Source organism: Anser cygnoides, chromosome 2 (assembly GCF_040182565.1).
Source record: "Anser cygnoides isolate HZ-2024a breed goose chromosome 2, Taihu_goose_T2T_genome, whole genome shotgun sequence".
In the NCBI taxonomy this organism is placed as follows: domain Eukaryota; kingdom Metazoa; phylum Chordata; class Aves; order Anseriformes; family Anatidae; genus Anser; species Anser cygnoides.
Window position 1 is genome coordinate 148,177,591 of NC_089874.1, and position 21,184 is coordinate 148,198,774.

The window sequence follows — 21,184 nt, forward strand, 5'->3', positions numbered from 1 at the left end:
TGACAGATACGGTACATAAGAAAGGTTACTGAATCATAAGGATCCAGTCATGGAGCTCTTTTTCTTCCTCTTTGAAGAAATCTATTCTTTTTTCAACAGTTATCCACACCCTTTGCTTAATCGTGAGCAGTTAGTAAGATTCCACTAAACCTGGTTTCAAAACTCCAAATTACAGCACACCGTGCATGGAGTTCCCAGAAACGTGTCTCACATCCCAGTAACTGCAAGGTGTAAGACATCCAAAAGAGGTCATGAAAAAATAAAAGATGGGAAGAATATGAGCAGGGAAGCCCACATACATCCTGTAACCTATTAAGAGTGGTGGGGGAGCATAAAGTAAATGTAAGTGAAAGACCCTTTAAAATTCAAATACCTTGTTCAATGCCCAGCCAAGATGCTTCCTTTCTTGTCTGTTCTAAGCATGTATGATTTGCACAGCCCTTGTGTGTAGCAGAATGACTTTCACATGCATGCAAGGGAAAAAGCATGCAACAATTGATAACACTGCACACTTTACTCCCATGAAATATGTTACACCATGGCCTTTTTTTGGCTGCTCTATTCATATAACCCCCTAGATACATCCGAGTACCTGACCCAGGAAAGTCATTCCTACCAATGACAGATAATCAGATAATACATGCTAAACTGGTTTTCAGTTTCCAAACTTCAGAGTAAGGTGCTTCATTTCTTGATTTCGCAGTTGCTGTAGTTGTTTAAAAATGAATACCACTGAATATTTAACAACAATACCCATGAAAGTTAGGTCAGAGTTTGCATTTCTGGATTTAAGCAGCTGACTAATGTATAGAAGGTAGCAAATTACTCATAATCACTCAAGACCTCCTGTAACTTAAAATGAATATGAGCAGATTATTTACTGGACTTGGAGATTGTTTTCACAGATTAGGCAGGTACTCAAGAAGCAGAAAGAGAGAGAGGTATGAAGAAACCAAGCCCTGAAAACTTGTTTGAGATGCCAAAATATCTGTATTGTTTCTTGGGCCACTTTTGCAAGTAATTCTTTGATCTCCCAGAGACAAGCTTTCTCTTCAGAGCCCTTCCTTCCTTACCTGTTCTGGTTTTCTTACAGGTTGGGCTTTCCTGACTTTCCAACAGCTCACCCAAGCAAGAGGAAACTCCTTTCTCTTCTTTCTGTACTGAACGAATTACCCCCAATCTTATCCAAATAACCTCCTTAACTTTTCCTTTCTATCTTACTCCCTTTTTCTGCTTCAAAAATATCCTGTAATTTCCCCTGATTTTAGTTTTATCTTACACAGCCATCAACTTAACATGTCTTTAAATACGCTTCCAGAGAATGACTGTCATTTTGCCACACACAAACACTAGTAAGTGAAAGCACAGCTTTCATCTTCAATGGCCTTATATTATTCCCTTTTGAAAAAAAATGCCAACATAGAAATTTAAACATATATTAAAAAAAGAAAAACTTAAAACCATAATTATTCCATGAGATAATGTTTTAAGTTTTAGCTAGAACTTCCCACTTGCCTTCTTGATTAAAGTTATATTGGTATTTCCCATTAGCTGACAAATTACATTTTGGAGACGGAGGAATCATAAACTGCAGATATACCTGCAGTACAATCACTGCCATTTGGAGAAAGCAGATAACACTGCCATTTGAAGAAAGCAGAAGCAGGCACACCTTTTACTTTTATCACCTCCTGTAATTGCTATGTAGTAGTGTATGTGTCTAGGCTTCCTTCACAGCTACTGGAAATTGAGCTAATACTACGTATATCAGAAAAGTGTGCAGTTCTCTGACTGTACAGACACCTTTTTTTGGATAATTCACTTTCTATACTTCACAACCATACTGTTTAAATTTGCATTGACCCCAAGAATCCTACACACCTAACTCAGGCACACCGCTTACATGAGATGAGTCCCAGCCTGAAAGTCCTGAAATGGGGTAACTTCAGGGAGTTTTGTTTCCTAGGGTCTGAGGATCATTTCCTACAGCAGGAGTCCCAGTCAAAGCCAAAACTCTCATTTCTTTCAATGAAAGCAGGTCCAGGTCAAACGGGGTAATAAAATAAAATAGAGCAACAGGCTCAGAAGGAAATCACTGCTTTTTGACCTCATGACTCTGGAATGACACCAGCTTGACACACAGAAAGAAAGAGAGGGCTCTTCTGCCCTAATTCAATATGAGAGTGATTGAAAATGACATTCAAAGGTAATGCCTTGTTTCAGCTTTAGTGCCACAGTTTTGTTCTGCCTTTGCATTTGTTAAAATTTTCTATGTCTGAAAGCAACTTGCTAGATTTCTGAACACTCAGACATCCTCATGTTCTGAACTCATGCGTTAGCCTTTTGAATTCATATTCCAGTTTAAATTTCTATGTATGTCAAACACAAGATGTTAGGCACATTCGGTACAGTTCTCTGCATGCACATATTCCTGTTCTGGCTTTCACCTTCTGACTGGGAAACTGCCATCTGCAGTAAAAGCTGTATCTTCTAAAAGCAATTTATAGTTCCCTGGCCGTGCTCAGACAGCTTCCTTAGAGGACTCCATCTGTTTTGAAGCTGTGATATGGTTTTTTTCCCTGCTGCAATCATTATAGTCTTTTTCCCAACAACTTCATAAACTCTCTTAATGTGTCCTTTCTATCTCTTTTGTAGTCAGAATGCTATATAGCCCTTCAAGTTATCAAATGACGGTTAAAAAAAAAAAAAGGGTAAGCTTAGGTTAGATATATGAAATTCTTCACTCAGAGGGTGGTGAGGCAGCGGAACAGGTTGCCCAGAGAAGTTATGGATGCCCCATCCCTCGAAGTGTTTAAGGACAGGTTGGATGGGGCTTTGTGCAGCCTGGTCTAGTGGGAGGTGTCCCTTTTAAGGGGATCTTTAAGATCCCCCCCAAACTGTTTTATGATTCTATGAATGTTGGTTAAAAAAGAAAAATTACAAATTTCACAAACACACACAAAAAAATCAAAAGGTGATCATTTTTTCATGCCACCTACAAAGCTAAACCAAACATTTGTCCTCAACAATCTAATTTAGTAATTCAACACAAATGGGATGAAATTTTCATTATTTTTTGCATTGTTTTACATTGGCACAACAATCATCAGTATATTTCAGCCATTTGTGCTTCCAGTGTTATCAGTGGAGGCTAACTCAAATCTTGCAATAGTTTCTCCTAGAAAAGGATGTGAGACAGGTTGTATGTTCTGGTCATACTAGCAAGAGGGTGACATAGGTATGTTGGTCATGGTAGAGTTCTCCAGAAAATCCTGGCAGTGGGGAAAAGGGATACATTTGAACTTTCCCTTTGATTTTTATCTTTCCAGCACATTTTCATAGCTTAGCATCTCTACAACAAATAATGGTATCAAGTGGCTGACAAGGTGCTGTTGTTCAGATCACCATGTTTGTGTATGATTTATCATTTAGAAGATACAGACTTATAAAACATATTTATAATTTTCATCCATTGTTTATACTTAAATGTTCAGGAAGAAGAAATGTTAGGCCAAAATGCTTCACAGCTTATTGCCAGCTAAGGAAAAAAAAAAAAAATCACAATTGTGCTTGAAGCAGAAACCAAGACCAGTGGCAAAGCTTTTGACAACAGCAAAGCAATGAATACAGTTTCATTTAAAAAAATCCTAAGGAAGATCCATACTCTTTGAAAACTTTGTCCTGACTATGGACGCTATTAGTACTTTGAACACTTGGCTGATCCCCAGCTTTAGGCTTGTTTTAGCAGAGGAGAACAGTAGCAGCAGCACAGTATGATTCAGAGAAGGCACTGGTAGGCCCATCCAAAAAACGTTACATGTATATTTTCGGTTGGGGCAGTCATACAACTTGTGGAGTGGACATAAGTGCTGAAGGTGGAGAAGTATGAACATCCCAAATGTCATTCCCATTGTTGCTACGTCTCCATCAGCTGCACCAGTGTCTCTACTGCCTCTTAACTGAACTATGCAAGTTTGCCCACATAAATATGGCACATGCTACAAATATAGCCAAGGGTATTCTCTACAACATATGGATATATTCTGGGAATACATAGAGCTGGGAATACCACAGCCTCATGCCTTTGCACAGGACAAAGAGAAACCTAAACACTGACAGGAACTGGTCAAACTGCAATATTCTTTATGACATTTCTCAAAGGGTAGATACAACTGTGAAGTTTTTCTTTCTTCATCTAGAGAGATATTGTAAATATATCTGACAATGCACAGACTAATCTTTTACATACACCCTCGATTCAGTCAATCCCCTCTCTCTCATTTGACACTGACTATAGACTTCTTAGTCATTTCTAAGTTTACATTTTTTCTCAGTTATTTCTAACAAACCACAGTTACATGGCAGGGAGATGAAAGGTTGAGCAAGATTCTCAGGGCTCATGAGCAAAGTCCCTAACAAGGCACAGCTGATATGCAGACAGACAGACAGACAAAGATATCAAACATGTGTTGAAAATAAACAGTTGCAGTCCATTCTCTCGTGCTGGGGAGGAGGAGGAATGGCATGCGGGCAGTGTTTGAGAAGGACGATGCCATTTCTCTGGACCTGTGTTCATCCCGTGATAGGAACATGTTGTTTACACAGCCTCAGTTCTTGCGTCTATCTGCAGCTCTCACCATCTTGACCTGACACGAATGGTTTTACAACCATTTGTTCATGACAGACGTGCAATAATATTGCAGTAAGCCAAACTGGTCTGTGGAAGAACAGCTCTGACAGACAAGAAGTAAGTGTGCATTAGACATACATTTTAGCTATTATTTATAAAGCTTCTTCCTTCTGAACTAGCTCATATCCAATGTTCCCAAAGCAATTTGCTAATATTCATAAATCTTAATGTTCTTCAGAGGCTACTGTATAATAAAAATATGCATCAACAGAAGCACAAAGAAATTTGAATTCATCCCAAATCATACAGTTTGTCTAAGACAAAGGATCTTGACTGCTCCTACCCTATTGATCAGACACTAATCTCCTTCCTAGGCAGCTTACCAAGCCAGGTATTAACCTTACAAACATGTAAACAGCTGTTTAATACCCTGAGGTGAATATGCCCACCAACGTTACGTTTACCTGCTTCTGGTAGGCAAAGTCAGACTAAATAGCTGATATCCTCCTGATTATTTTGAAGTATTTTTTTCTTAATGGTAACATGACTCAGTTGCTGCAGTTAACGTACTCAAACATATGTAAATACCTTATTTTTTACCAACTGCAATATATGTTTCAAAGGATAATGAACATGGGAATTGTCAGATACCATTTACTATGATATTTCCTATTTAAAAAAAAAATTAAAAGAATAAAAATAATCTGGACTTATACTTCCCAGTGTACGCAGTAAAAATTAGCATTTACCAATATGAAACATAGGGTCCTGGTGTTTTCAATGAAATAAAAACAAAACAAAAACAATAGGACCATCAGATGCAGTGTAGATCCAGACTTACTGTGCTGGAACGTGGCAAAGAAACAGACCGAGTATATGGGATGCAGCTTAAGCCATAAAAAGCAGAGGGGAAGCATATGGCAAACCAAGTAACAATGGCAGTAGTACAACTAGTAGTAGTACTTGTAGCTAACATCTTCCATAAGCCATCACAGGAGCACTGCATTTACCTAAGCTCTTACTTCCTCAGTACTATCTGAATTTTCCACCTTACTTTTGCAGACCTCTTGCTGTCACAGTTACCAGCTCCTATCAGTACATCTACAACAAATGTCCATCTGTTAAAATGCTGCTACTGTTGCAATAGTTTCCTGCATAGTGTAAATTCCAAAAGTAGAATGGTAATTAACTGTACATTTTGGAAAACTTGTTATTTACGTAACTGTTTAGTTTTTTCAAACAAAAGGTAATCACACACAGAAATTAGAAGCCATGTGTTAATAGGTATGTGCATTGTTCATTTTTTGAAGGGAACATCAATTTTCAGAAAAACAGATATTGACAAAAGGGGAAACAATACATCGGACAAGTAGTGATTTTGCATATCACTTTCACTTCAAGCCTATGCAGAAATTCTTTGGTATATTCACTGCATCCTACCCTTCTGACAAATCAATAATCCAATTGCTGCAGTGAGAAAAAATGTGCTTGTCTTATTTAAAAGAAAATCAACAATTCAGTCGCAATTCTATAAAGACACAACTCATGGTTAAGAACAGAGCTCATTAATATTTTTAGCACTATCTGTTCAAACTCTATCGCTGAAATTGGTGAAAAATATAACACCTGTCAGTATGAATAAAAACTGGAGAACTAGGACTGAAATGAGTATCTATTATGGATTATTTAACTAAACAAAGCTCCATGTTTTTGAGCACTGATTGAGAATGTATTTTACTACCTAGGAAAGCACTATACCTATTGATAAATTATTGCATTTTGTACTTGGTATGTCACTTTTAATCAGAGAAAGTCTAAATGCTTCATGAAACTGGACAAGCATGTTAGAAGCATCAACTAAAAGAACTAACAAACTTTCATTATGGACTAATTATCATTACTTGCACAGAGAAGCAGCCGGCCTCTTGCCCCTCTAGGCCAACCACACTGTTATCCCCCCCTGGAAGTGGTGATTTTAGCTGCTGCCAGCACGGGTAAGCTTCAGCAAAGAGCTGGGGAACGAACACTTGGCTTGCATGAACCCTCAGAGCTGGTGAGGGAAGAAGACTTTACAGGCACTGAGGGAAAAGCCCAGAAAGCTCATGTATCCGTTTTCCCCTAAGCAGAAAGGTTTTGGCAGGTTTGTTTGTTTGCTTGTTTTTACGTTGGGAATGTATGGTTTTTCCTGTCTTCTATCCTATCTCTCAGGAGGAAAAGGGAAATTTTGACTAAAAGAAAATGTAATTATAATTAACTCTGTTAGTAGTTTTCATACACAGAGAAGAGTAAGCAAAAGAATATGCTTATCCCTGCTTCATACAATGAGAACTTTTTTGCGATTCAAAGGGGGTTATTTTCTAGCTACATTATTTATAGGCTCAAATGATTATGGACATTTTTTAAACCAAAAAAAAAATCATAATTATCAGAGTGAAAACAGATGCAGGTCAATGCAATGTAACACTTTACATAACAATCAATAAAAATGTCAATACAAACAACTACTAAAGGCACCATATGACATTCCAAAGGGAAAAAAAAAATCTTCATTTTCTACTTAGATGCTTTCCTTCCTTTATCAGCAGATGGCAAGCAAATTACTAGTTCAATCCATATGTCTGTATCTGATAGACAGTGTTTTACAAGTCTGAAATTAGTTTAAAACATTTTGATGTTGGCCAGACTACAGAGGAAAACAGGATAACTTTGTCTATTAATGAAAAGTTGGTTTTGTCATAACAAATACTTCCACAAGCTACTACCCATCCAGACTCATTCAGTCGCTAATGGAATTTGTACCCAAAGACATAATCTGTGTTTAACAGACTAACAATTTGTAGTTTCATCCATATTGCTCTTCTGCTGTGCTCCAACACGTCTCCTTACCCTCGCTGAGGTTTACTTAGCGGTGCTGATGAAAGAAATCAAGGCCATGAGAATATTTTTGGTAGGAAGGATATCAGATCACTAGGGCCCTTTATGTGCATGCTAGTAGGCATTCAAGAGAGAACCTGTCAGAGCAAGGACCATTCAGACCAGCACCTTGTCTCCAACCACGGCAAAGTGCAGATGTCTAGGAGAAAAGGTGTTTTAGAAAATTTTGTTTAATCTCTCCCTATCAGGAAGCCTCCATTTGCGATGCAGATGATGTATATTTTGGGAAAGGAGGCCTGGAAAACCTACGTAGTAGGTTCAGTGCAGACAGCTGGATCGAGGTCCTGCTGGCTTCCTAATCCTTGCAAAATCTAATTTCTTTGCCAAGGACCTACAGAACTCTCACAGATAAAATATCTCTCTACTTAGTGCTTTTAAAAATGTCCTTTCCTCACAACTGTGAAATACCTGGGTGGGAGACTGGTGTCCAAAATGGCTTCTGCTTCACTTCTTAAGAAAGGTATCACTAAGAAAGCCTCCAAATACCTACAGCAATTATTAAGCCTTCTTGCCAGGCTGTCATTCACTCACAGAAAGCTTACACTTCAGAAAAAGTTCATCCTAGACTCTACATCTGGCAATCCTGGAGCACTAAAGCCCAGTGAATCTCACCCTCCTGAGACATACGCAGTCGGTCACGAGGCTTGACTGAAGCTGAGTCTGGTGTTAGGCGTCCCTTAGCACAATATCCTACTGAGACAGCCCAGACTGTGGCACCAAATTCAGCAGACACCAACTGCCCACTTAATTTTTTGTAAAATTCCCTGCATCAATTCTGCTCTGACAGTCATTGTGGATGCCTACTGTATAGACCTCTACCCTCCAACCATTTAGTTGGCTATTAGGAGGCAAAGGCAAATTGATTAAGTGCTGATTAAGTTTACAGTCTTTTAGGCATGAGAGGTTCTGTTGAAAAATCAAGCCAGATTTAAAACTTCTGCTAAGCGGAACATAATTTTCTGTAATGGAAAAATCGGTAAAGCTGGAACATACTCTTTGCTTTAAAAATGATTAATACTAGTGCTATAAACCATTTGGCTAAACAACTGCAGAAGATTCTGTGATCAGTGGAGAGACATTTTTAATTTTGAAATAAATCTCATTTCTTAAATTTCATTCTGATTTTTAAACCGGTAAACAGACTAGTAAAACACATGTACGCATAAAAGCATATGTAGGTGCCAAGCTGTTTACAAGAATCAGAAGCCTGGAAGCCAACAAGATTTTAATCAAGATTTCCATTAACTCTCCCCACCCCTCAAACCCCGCATAAGGTTGGGTTTGTAAGAATTTTAAACAAAAGGAAATACGTACATTTCTAGCATACTTAGTCAAATATAAAAGAATTTCAGTAATATACTAACAGGTACTGTGCTACTGCCAATGGAGAGCTTTTTGTCTTCTTTATCAGCTGCAGGGAGGAATGCCAAAATGGTCACCATAGCTGAGTCCATTAACTGAATTCTGAAGAAAATGCTTTTCTCAAGAAACAGGCTGACTGAATGTATTCTGCACAATGCAAACTTTTATACAGGTCTGGGATACGTCCATTTTAGGCTGGGAGAGCAGCTGCCACAAAATGTTGAAGAAATAGGGAGTGTATGTCAGTATCTTCTAACCCGAGAACGTAACACCATGAACATTAAAGCAGTTACTATCAGAAAAAGAACTCATAAATATGTAAAGATATCATTCTCCATACGTTTTATAAAGGGGATAATAGCGGTATATTAAGTTTTGCTTTGATTTTGAAGTTTTCACCTTGCGGTGTCTGCCTTACAGCCTTTTAGTCATGTACAGACTGGAGCAGCAAAACAGCTTTGAAGTGCCCAACTTCCAGTGAAGTTCCTAACATTTCTTTTAGTAAGTCTGAAGAGGTCTGTATGTGATTTACTGTAATTTCAGAACAAGCTCAGAAATTCACCCTAACACAAAAAGATACAATTTCTTCATGAAAGAATGGGAGAGTCATTTGAGCACCGTATCACTGCCGGGGGATGGGGGCAGAGCAGCAGGAAAATGCTTTGGCAGCATGATCAAATGAAACTCAAAAATACTGGCTGTATACAAGATGATAGTCAAAACTTTAAGGGAAACAAAACAGAGCTTTCTACAGATGAGTTCCTTCTATTTTTTTTTCCCAACCAGTAAATATAGTTTAAGTGATTCACAGCCGATTTTTATAATTGTAATGAGCAGCTGTGATCAAACTCTATTTGTAGCATCATAATAAATTTGCCCCCCACCTACTAAAATTAGTTCTAAGCATTCAAAATTCCCATTTGAACATCTGACTGAACAAAACAGGCATTGCTCCATGCCAAAAACTGGAGGAAATAGACCTAAAATATGGCATTTTCTCACCAGAAATTGCAGGCTCCCAGAATAACATGTGAATTAAAACTCATTCCAAGGTTGTTTGCATTGCTCCTCATTCCCATTCATAACAAATTCCTTGACAAATGTTCTGATTATTTCTCTTTTTTTTCTTGCTTTTTTTATTTAAACACAATTTTCAAATCACAGACGGTCTTGCAAGGAGAAACAGCCAATAGTACAACCCATCTGAAAATGGAGAGGGTGGAATTTTACTCTCAGCAAGTGCTGGAGGCAACTGACATGATTAAAGACTGCAGTTTAAGCCATCGTTAAAGGCTTCTTCCCATAAGTGAAAATGTGTAGTTTGCCACTCTACACATCAGAGGCATGTAAACCAAAATGAGGTCAAAGTCAAAGAAGAAACACAAATGCCTCACTCTAAAAAAGTTCCTGCTTTCTCTCTTTTTTTTTTTTTTTTTTTTTTTTAATCAGGCTAAAGGGGAGAAGAGAAAATTTAACAAAGTTAAAATGATGATGCTTCCTAAGTTTTTCTCTTTTGCCAGTATTTTTGCAATAAGTTACATCATCGTGCCCGGAGAAGATAATTGGCAATATTGACTCAGGATGGCTATGGATCGGGCTCTTCGTAGCACTGCACAATATGGATTTTAAAGCACCTCCTCACTCTCACCTTCTGAGGCAAGGAACTGCCCTTACTCCCATTTCACAGACAGAATCAGGAGTATAAGGCCTAGATAAGCTAAGAAATCAGAGGGGATTAACCATCTAACTAGGACAAATATGATTCACCAGCTGTATTACAGCAAACACAACAAGTGGCAACTCCCAAGCACCTGATCAGCAATCTGAGCAGGAACTGTCCTTCCGTCTTCACTGGAAAGACACACTTGCTGCAGCTGTAAATGCTGTCCAAGACTTAAGCAACATATGGGCTTTAATAATATGATATAATATCACATATAAAATTACATATTATATATGATAATAACAAAATAATTATATTTGCAAATCTCAGGCAGCACAGGGAAACATGAACCAAACGATTGCAAAGTCGATTTGCAAGCTCCCTGCTTTGTGCAAAGCACTGTGCAGCCTGAGCTGCCACTGTGCCATTTGCTTCAGAAACGTACAATGCAAAAAGAGAAATCATCCTTATTCCTTCTCTTGTCTTTGCATAAATAATATTCTATCTGAACTCCAAGTAAACAATGTAGCATGGTACAGAATATGTGTATTTACAGATTCCTATTGCATACATATATTATTATATTGCTACAACAAAGATCATAAGATTTCGTAAAATATACATAATGCTACTTAGAAAAATGCTTAGAAAAACATCAACAGAACCATTTAGCCATTATAAAGCTTCATTTTAAAAACAGAACTTGGTGCAATAAGTAAATAAATTCTATTAGGCAGGAAATTGTTCACTAAATCAATTGTGCTGCATTAGAGATCTTAAAATTAAGACTACTTGCAAGGTGGCCACATGCAGACTCTGAGGAGTGCTAAGGTAACAAAAGAAGTTCCATAAACCCTTTTGCATATCTCATATGTGTATTTGTTTCAGCACACATCTGTTCATATAACAGAACTATTTTCCATGGTTGCCATTTTTAATTGGGTGTATTAACCCCTAGATACCTCCATGGAAAAATCCCAGAACATGTGTGTGCACTGTTTATCCACAAATCTGTCTTTAAATCTTCGCCATTTTGAATTTGTTCAGATGTGGATAGCATCTGGATTCCTTCAAATCAATTATAATTACAACGATCCTTTCTTAGTCCAATAAATTAAACATTTATTTGCTGTCTATCGTAATATTCCTTCTCTGAAAGAATATATTTATTGTGTCTTTTAATTACCAAAGTACATGTACAGGGTTTTCTGAAATTCAACACAGAAAGCCACTCTGCACTTCCAGATGTTAAAGGTATCTTCACATAGATTTTCATCGTTCAGCACCACAGTACTTCAGGCAAAAATAGAATTATGTACAATCCTTACCTGCATTCACCTATGAAATTTAATTTTCCATTGAAAATCTACAAGTTAGCAGCAAGTTCTGCCCTCAGACATGAGCGTGTGTTTCCTATTGGATCCAGTTTGGCAAAATTTATCCTCATTTTTTAAATACAATTCGAGTTTCCACTTCAGGTATATAATCTAATGCAAAGTACTATTAGCCATAGAGAATAAGAGCAGAACTGTCTAATCGTTATAGTTGCACTTTTCAAAACTTTGGAAACTGTTTTTGCCCCTGAAACTCTGGAAAAGCTCAGCTAATTATTGAAATCATTGGGCACATCAGACGCTCTGTTTAATTACTTCCAGGCTTAAATGGTGCTTCCCATAGTCAGCTCTCTGAACTGTTTAGGCTGCACGGGGTTATTTGCTCCACCGTGTGCACGTTCAATGCCCACAGCTGCGCTCCACACCATGACTCTGCGACTATTAAAAGTACAACCTAGTCGCATCCACAGTGGAAAAAAAAATAAAATTCAGCAACGTATTTGAGGACTGATTAAAAAATAAAAATATCTGCTCCTGGGGGATGAAGGCAGGTGCCCACCATGCACAGGGTTCGGTCACTGCGGCTGCACCACAGCAAGAAGTGGCTGCCCCAGTGCCTGGGGATGCTCGAGGCCAGCTTCATGCATGTGAGCAACGTGGCATCCTGGTGACCCAGGTACCACATATCGGACCCGAGAGGGCAAAAGACAAAGTCCTCCCATCCCGCCTAACAAGGGTAGTATGTAAATGAGTTAATTGCACCTGGCACTGACTGACGGTCTGCTCTGGCTGGTCAGTTCAATACGAGAGGGCACCCTTTTCTTCTCATCTCTCCCATCCCAACCAAGCAGCTTGTTTTAAATCAAGAATTATCTCGGTTCTCCCTGCTTGAATCATCGTTATTGATCACAGCAACTTCAGTAAGGCTGCTGCTGCTGACGCAGTGGCCTGGGGGCCTGTCCCAGCCCTCACAGCCCTTTGTTCCCCGACTGATTCACCTCTCCAGCAAGGATTTTGACGTAGCTGCTGCCCTTTCGCATTATTACCGTGCCCCACCCAAATAATGATTTTATCATTTAAAGCTCTTCTCAACCACATTTTGCAGAAGAAAAGAAAAATAAATAAAAAAATATGCACCGTCGGGTGGGTAAACACGCGCGAGGTGGGGCTGTCTCTCCACATGACAGACACACCCCACACAAAAACCAGAAACATGCCTTGAATTGGGCAGGTTAACATTTTTCTAAAAGTTACTCTCTAGTCCGATCTGATCACTCTGTCATGATGAGTAATGCAAAACATTCAATTTCTTGTGGGTTTGGTTCCAGTAGTTGCTAAAAGCAGCCAAGTACATGTTTGTTTCTCAACGGCTTCAAACCTTCGGCGAGCTATTTTAGCTCCGTTCGCGGCCCGCTCCCCAGCGCGGGATTTCACCCGTCTCGGTTTTTGCGCAGGAAACCCGATGCCTCAAAACCGTTTCTCTTCGCGTCCTATCTTTATTTTCTCACTTTCCTTGCTGGATGATTCTTGCCCTTTTCCAGGATGTAGTTATATTTAAAAAGCAGCCCACCACCTCCCCGAGCAGAGACTTGTGGAAACAGGTGCTTCTAAAAAAAAAAATAAAAAGAGCGCGTTTGGCAGCTCTGTGACCTGACAGAGCTGTGTGCGTTCGTAAGACACAGTGCCTGCTGAGTTCCCCTCAGCTAATTAGAGGACCCGTATGGCAATGAATGGCCTTGACTATAAATACTTCCTGAAAGATCTCTAACAGAGTCAGAGGAAATGGGAAAAAAATGAGATGCAGCTACAGGGAAACTATTTCAGATGTTTCTTCTTTAAAGGGCTGCTTTTTTTTTTTCCTCCCCAACGTGGCTGAAGGATGAGCTGCTGAGTCCAAGATCTCCCCCAACTTAAATACAAGATATATAATTATATGTGTTAAATTTAATTCTGTAGATATACCATTGAGATGCTGCTATCAGAAGGTGGCTGGATGTGGGACACAATGGCAAAGCACACCAAAATTTCAATACGTTTCACTGTAGTGACCACTGAAAAATCACACTTAAAACATGATCCCTGCGGCACTGCCAAGAGCACGCTTTGGGGTGAAGGCAGCAGCAAGACTTCTACCAACACCTGAAAGGCAGTTTTTGCCTCAAAGGTATGTTGCCATTCTGGCCAAGAATTTCATGTTTATACACACAGGAGAAGTATTTCGGAAATCACAAAGGCCAGTTCGGCATTTCCACCGCTTTGCAGGAATCTGGCATCCAGCTCTGCATAGCAGGAGAGTGCTTTACAACAGGAGAAAGAGTGCTTTGCTACTAAGGATTGCATCTGATATTTACTACACTGATATTAAATGAATCAATCATACGTAAACTTACTGATACTTGCATATGTAGTGCTTATTTTAGAATGAGCCACTATTGGCCACAGAGAAGAAAGCAAAATGGGGAGGGCAAATATATTTTCCTCTCTCTGAATTTAAAGCCATGTAGCAGCTTCTCGACTGAACACTGCATGAAATATCAGGAGTGTAAATATCACAGACAAAAAGAAAAATAACTCTCCTTAAAGTAAATGGAAACTTTCTTGAAAAACAGTGATTTCCCATGAAGAGTTTAATCATCATGGCGCAAAATAATCTCGATTTAATAGCAGAGCTGCTTTTATTCTTTGCCCCTGTCCAGAAAGCTCATAGCAAATGTTACTGTAACTTCAGCTGGATATTTAATGTTACAGCCTGCCCTCTCCCTTTGCCAACCACCACCAGTACCTTTGCAATAATTTGATGATCTCTCTCTCTCTCTTCCTCTGATGGTGCACAAATCCACCCATTGCATGAATTATAATTAATAATACATAGGCATCTCCCTGTGCTTCCAGGCATACGCAGCCCTGCAGGGCACACTGCTATTCTGCATCTGCATCAGCTGCACTACGATGCAAGGAAGCAGTATTTACCAATACCTTCAGGGGGGCTAACTAGGTCTGTATATAGATCTGAAGGCACAGGCTGCAATTCCCCGTTTTGTGGAAAACTTTGTACGGCAGCATCCACACGTAACAAAACAGGCCACTTCATTTAAAATCAGTTTAGCAAAAAGTTCCTGCTGTCCAAGATCAGCGTTGTCAAAGCATTAAACAATCTGCCTGGCCCGGAGTCTGCTGGCTGCCAATGTGCTACCCAAAAAAGGAACATTTTTGCATCTCAATAGACTTTCCAGTATCAACAAATCTTTAAACTAAAAAATCAGCTACTCTAAGGAAGAGCAGAAATAATGTCTACATTGTACCACGCTGAGGTACATTTTTTGTAATTCCCATTTGCAAAACATACATATTCGCTGTAAGTACAGCTGCTGGAAACATTTTAATAAGAAAAATAAATTAAAGCTACTCACAGAAGTGTACCAAGCCCCTGAGAAAGATTCTGTTACACACACACACCGCCTGGAAGCTCTCTTGGGGAAAAAGGTGCGTCCCCTGCATATGTGTGCTTGCACACATGCAGAGCTCAAGCTATCGCCACCGCACTATCTCCAGCTCCTCAAAGGTCACAAGCCACTAAAAAGAAAATAAATCCTACCCTAATGACTCCCATGAATAATCTACTGTAGCACGGAGCCTGGGGAGGGAACACGACCATCATGCATTGAAGGAATGTGAGAAAGCAGCACATAAACAGCTTACAGAACACCCAAAGCTGAAAAACACTTAATTCCAAAAGTTTACAATTATCATTAGAGAACTATGGGGGTAACTGTAGATTTTCACCCTTTCCCCTGTTGATCTGTATTGCCTTTGATATTTTGTTAAACTGCTAATAACTCCAATCATAAACTCAGTATCTAGAAAACAGCCTTACAACATTAAACTCTCTATCTATATGAAAAAAAATGTGAAAAACATTATCTTCCCTCTCCCTTCCCCCAGTCATCATGAGAGAACTAAAAAATGAAAAGCACATGGTATTACTGCTACTGTTGAATCATTACAAATCATTCTTAATAAACAGAACCACTCTATAAATACTGAATAGCCAGCACAACCAAAGGGATGTGTTAGATTTTTTTCAGTCCATTTCTCACAGTGTTTATTCACTGAGTAATCCCAAATTTTTGGCTTCCTCTGTGCCGATCTTTGAAAAAACACAAAATGAAGGTGTCTACAGTGATTTTATTATAGGTTTTGTTTCCTAGTCACCAGTCGTCCTGGGATACTGTATTTTGCATGAGAATTCATTATATGATACCACAAGTATGTACTGATTTAACCCCTTGTTTTTACAAAGCCCCAGATTTTCCAGTACAATTAACTATTTCTGCCAGCTATTTCACGTTAGAAAAACACATTTCCCCAAAAGTGGATAATCATGTGAGAATTGGTAACAGTATGATTTTTTATTTTCAGGATTACCAAAATTAACTTTTCCCAAAATGGAGAAGGTTTTTTTCTGAACAATTTCTAACTCTGTCCAGACTGAGTGAGCTTCCAGGTATTCGTAACACCCAACACAAAGCTCCCACTGGTCAAGCTGACCAGCACTTTTTCTTCTTTCTTAGTGGCCCCAGTGCTTCATCCTATAACTCTGTCCATAGAAAACTAAATCAAGAATAAAGCAGTTAGGTTTCTGTGATCTTTTTCACAGATCCAGGGGAACAGGGAATATCCATCTCACTGGAAGAATTAATATCACTCACAGAATCACACTCCTTCATCTTCCCCCATCTCCTGTCCTCCAGATCCCCCCTTATCTTCAAGCAGCTTGAATTCTCATTGTTTTCCTCTATCCATTAATAGTGATGAAACATATCATTAGGGACTCTGTTCCTCGGAAGCAGAAAGTTAACTTCCCCACTCATTTCTTAAATAATTCAAACTGACAAAGGCAACTTGCCCAATTTCCAAAGAAAAGTGAAAATTAAATTATTATAACTAAGGAGAGAAGAAAAAAAAAAAAAAAAAAGACAAAAAGACCACCAGGTACTTAGCACATCAGAGTCCAAAAAGCAATGAAGGTAAAACTGTATACAAAAGTAATTCTTCTTTGAAAGGTGTCAGCATGATTTCCACCAGTCAGTACAGACCTAATCCAGTATTAAATCCTTTTACAAACCATATCAAAGAAAAGTTGGGTTGTTCACAAAATTTTGAAATGCAAGAAGTTGATTTATATACCCTGTTAATACACAAAAACAAAAACTTTTTGTAACAGAAAACCATGCAAATTATTGGTAATTTATATTTTTTGAAAATCTAGAAGTGATCAAAACATTTCCAAAGTGATAAAAAAAATAACAAATATACTAATATCTTTGTATAAAGATTGAACTTATTTTAAAGGATGGCATAAGAAGCAGCCAGTGTACAGTTTTCCCTTCTTCATTTACTATTCCCTAAAAATTATAATATAATGGTCTTATTTTACGATTTCAGATTTTAGGCTCTCGTTACCAAACAAATTGAGACGCTTATAAAGCTGATTGCACATATTACCAGGTCTTTTTGGATATTATTATTAAAAATAAATGAAAATTATTTGTACTCTGATAAACCCAAAATATAAATGGCTCCTCTGGCCAATATGTAACTAGTGTCATATGTACAGCATGAATTCCACTGCTAGTCAGATATATGTATATATTTTTAGACATATTTCTAAATGGAGGAGAAATATAAACCTGCCATTCACAATGAACACACACCCAGGCCCAACAGGGAACCTGTCATCCTGTGACTGCTTCTCATACACTTAACATCTGACATCAGTAGCTATTCACAACCTGCAAGGCACAAAAGACTGTGGTCCCCCTAAATTGCATGCAGACTTTAAGTGACAGACACATTATTTTATAATTAGAATAACTGTAGTATTTTTAAGACTACTGACTTCATTTTAAAAGAGCTTTTAAGGTTTATATATGTATACGGAGACAGATGTACACATGTATAATCTTAGCAGACCATGGAATAAAACATTTATCTTGCCTTTGGTCTTCTTCTGTCATGTTGTTCACTCTTACAGTAATGGAAGTTATGGTTATAAATGTTCTTATAAAAGACAATACAGAACAAGAGATGATCACCACTTCCATTCTAGTGAAGTTCACCTGCAAGTTCCTAAAAGTTCAAATAGGGAGCAGCCCCTGAAAAAATGCAGTGATGACACCAAGGGAAAGGCACTTATTTGTCTCCGTGTTCAGCTCCTCAGAATTTGAGAACTCTTCTAACTTCAAATTTACCAACAGTGGAAAAAGCATACCTTGCTGGAAGGGGAAGTTAGGAAGTTCCTTATGTCTACTTTTTTTTACCAATATATTTTTTTTTATAAAGACAGAATAGGAATTATTTGGTGTGATGAATATTCTCCCCTTCTTTATCACACAAGCTCCTTCCTTTTCTCTCTTTTATTTGCTTCCAAGGCAACCAGACAAGTGTCAAAATTGATATGTAATTATGCTGTTTTACAAAAAAAAGAGGTTATTTTTTATTAACATTTAACTCAGGTTTCATATTCTTAGATATTTAATAATGCGAAATCTTGCTTAAGTGTGAACTGTCACACCACCTCAAAATTTAAGAGGTGATTAGTTGTTTCAGTGTAACAGATGTGCAGCCTTCTGGGGTTCTAAACCCTCGTTCTTCAAATGCATCATCAACCTGCACAATTAGCAGGAATGATTAAACAAAATTCAATCAGAGCTAAATAGCAAAAGCAGAATCACTTGCTTACTAATACTGCATCAAATATATACACTGTTTTATGCAAACACTTTGGAACATTTACCTGCCAGTTTCGGTCTACAAGTTTGAATCTTTCAGTCTTCCCCTGATTTTTATTTTTGTTTTTGTTTTCCCATGCATTCACTCTGGAAATGAAGAAATCTTTCACGTGCCTAATTAAACATAGCATACATGTAATCAGGAAAAAAAAAAAAAGAAATGAGAGAGAGTGAGAGATTCCTACCCGTAACAAGGACTGGGATTCATCCTTTGCCTTGCCGTCCCCGGATCCAGGGTAGGTCTGGGTGAGCTGCCCGGCCTTCTCCGCCGCTCCGGCTGGCACGCCCTGCAGGAAGCCCTTGCTCTCCACCGCCAAGCCGTAAATGGGCCGCGCGAGATGGGCAGCTTCTACGTTCGGACTATCCCTTAAAGGCTTTGGCTGCTCTTGGCCAACGGACACGGGGGTCAACAAGCCTAAACTGGTCTGTGTGTAGGACGGGCTCCCCCTCAGAATGTCTGTTCCTCTCCAGGTCACGTTACGAAGATCATCAGCGGGACTGTCAGTCCAACCCTTCTCCTTAAGCACTTCCTTATCTTCTATCTTTTCCCTCTTGACTATGCTGTCAGATATGGGCTCCCCCATTTTGGGGTCTGGATTAATCAGACTGTAGACCTTGAGGTCAATTTTTGGCTCCTCCTTGATAGACGAAACGCTGTGACTGTCCTCCCCATTGGCTGTAGTGACGTCCACCTCCTGACAGTGCACAGTGTTGAAGTGCTCTAGTAGTGACTGAGTGTCAACAGCTGTGAAGCTGCACTGACGGCATTTGTAGCAGTTGTGTACTCTCCTGGAAGGAAACGAGAAGTGCGTTAATGCGACTCTCCCCTCAGCCCTCCCGCTCTCACTGGCTTTACCCACCAAGAAGAAAGAAAATAAATTCAACGTACAGTACGAGTCCCTCCAATAAAGCAAGCAGGTTTGCTTTGTTGTCTGACACAATAGGGGAAAAATCCTGCTGCTTTTCACCCCCACGCCTTGCAATGACCTCCTATTGTTCATTCATACTCCACTGCATTATTCTGAACTTCATATAATTTTCACTGGGATTTTGTGTTGTTTCCTTTCCTGTTTGCTGCAGTACACTCTCCACTTTCCATTGTGATAGAAACACTGACTGAAGTAATATTTTTTCTTTCCCAACCAAAATCAAATAGTTAGAAGAGGAATGTTTTCTTTGTATAAAAAAACGAACAAACAAAAAGCAATATTCACATAAATATACTCTAGAAAAATCAAATGTTGAAAAATTCCTTTGCTTTCCACCATTTTGAGTTACTTTAGTTGACAAAGATCATTTTGAGCGGAGCTCTGCTTAACTTACAGGATAAAAACACACCAAAGGATGGCAGGTTGCACACAACAAACAATACTATTTGTCCTCTGTGGACATTTCAACATGACCTTAGATGCTGCTCTAAAGCAAAAGCAGCATAGTCGGCTGTGTCAATACAAGCTGCATTTTCCTGTCAAACACAGAAGTGATTGGGTAAGACCCGGAGCAGTATGGAATAACGCGCCTTCCTGTTTTCATTCGCGAAGCCTATATAAAGTGCTGTATTACTAAATTATGTAAAGCATATGTTGCTACATTGGAACAACATGTTACCACTTTATCTATCAGAGGAACAGAGCACTTTTTTATGAGCTATATAACATTATGAATAATCATTTAATGCACAGAAGTGGTCCGAGCCCTCTGTCGGAATCGGGCCCCATCGCGCCAGGCCGAGCCGAGCACCGTCCCTGCCCTTCCTCGACACGTTCGCAGAGCTGCAGCAACCTTCTCCCTGCAGATCCGCTCACACATCCACACCCCGTGCGTTCAAGAGCCACAACAGTGTCTTCAGCCAAGCTAGAAAACGAGCCTTTCACTATCCACACAGGACAAAACTTGCATGAGAAAATCTGTTACTGCCCTGACAACTCCAATTGTTAGAATTAATTCTTCTGAGGCCAAATCCTGGTCTCGGTGAAGTCAATGGCTAAACTCCCATTGACTTCAGTAAGAGCAGGATTTGGCTCTCAATGCATCTGTGGAACTGGAATGATACACAAAATGTCCCTGTTTAAGTATGATAGTTTAGAAGGGACAACTTGCCAAACTTCCAAAAAAAAACAAAAAACCTTGTCTTCCTTCTTTCCTTTCGTTGAAAAAACAAACCATATGTTATTTACATTGTCTGATTTTCTTGCAGTTGTGTCAGCGTGCAGACATGAGCACACATTCAAATTCGAGCTTTTTAGCCCTTGTGCAATATCAGTTTTCTTTTTGTCATTTTCTGTATTTATATTCATTTTAAGGGACTAGATGGGCTCATTCAGTTACGCAAAAAATACAGTCAGCTATTCTCCATATAGCCTTATGGCAACAAAACCTACTTGTAGGAGAGAAAGCTGCAGGTTAAAATCCTGCTCTGGCTGTGTTCCTCTTTTTTCATTCTACAATTGTGTTTTATTAAAATCAGCTT

At 38.9% G+C, this 21,184-nt stretch overlaps 1 protein-coding gene across 8 annotated transcripts in view; it reads right to left on the bottom strand.

Annotated features, from left to right (window-relative positions):
- TRPS1 (transcriptional repressor GATA binding 1) overlaps positions 1-21,184 on the bottom strand; it is a 213,795-nt gene that overhangs the window by 131,222 nt on the left and 61,389 nt on the right. For all 8 annotated transcript variants that reach the window (XM_066990679.1, XM_066990674.1, XM_066990678.1 and 5 more), the window contains one exon: positions 18,900-19,503. In XM_066990679.1, coding sequence (XP_066846780.1) covers positions 18,900-19,503 — 604 coding nt within the window. The remainder of the gene's footprint in view (positions 1-18,899; positions 19,504-21,184) is intronic.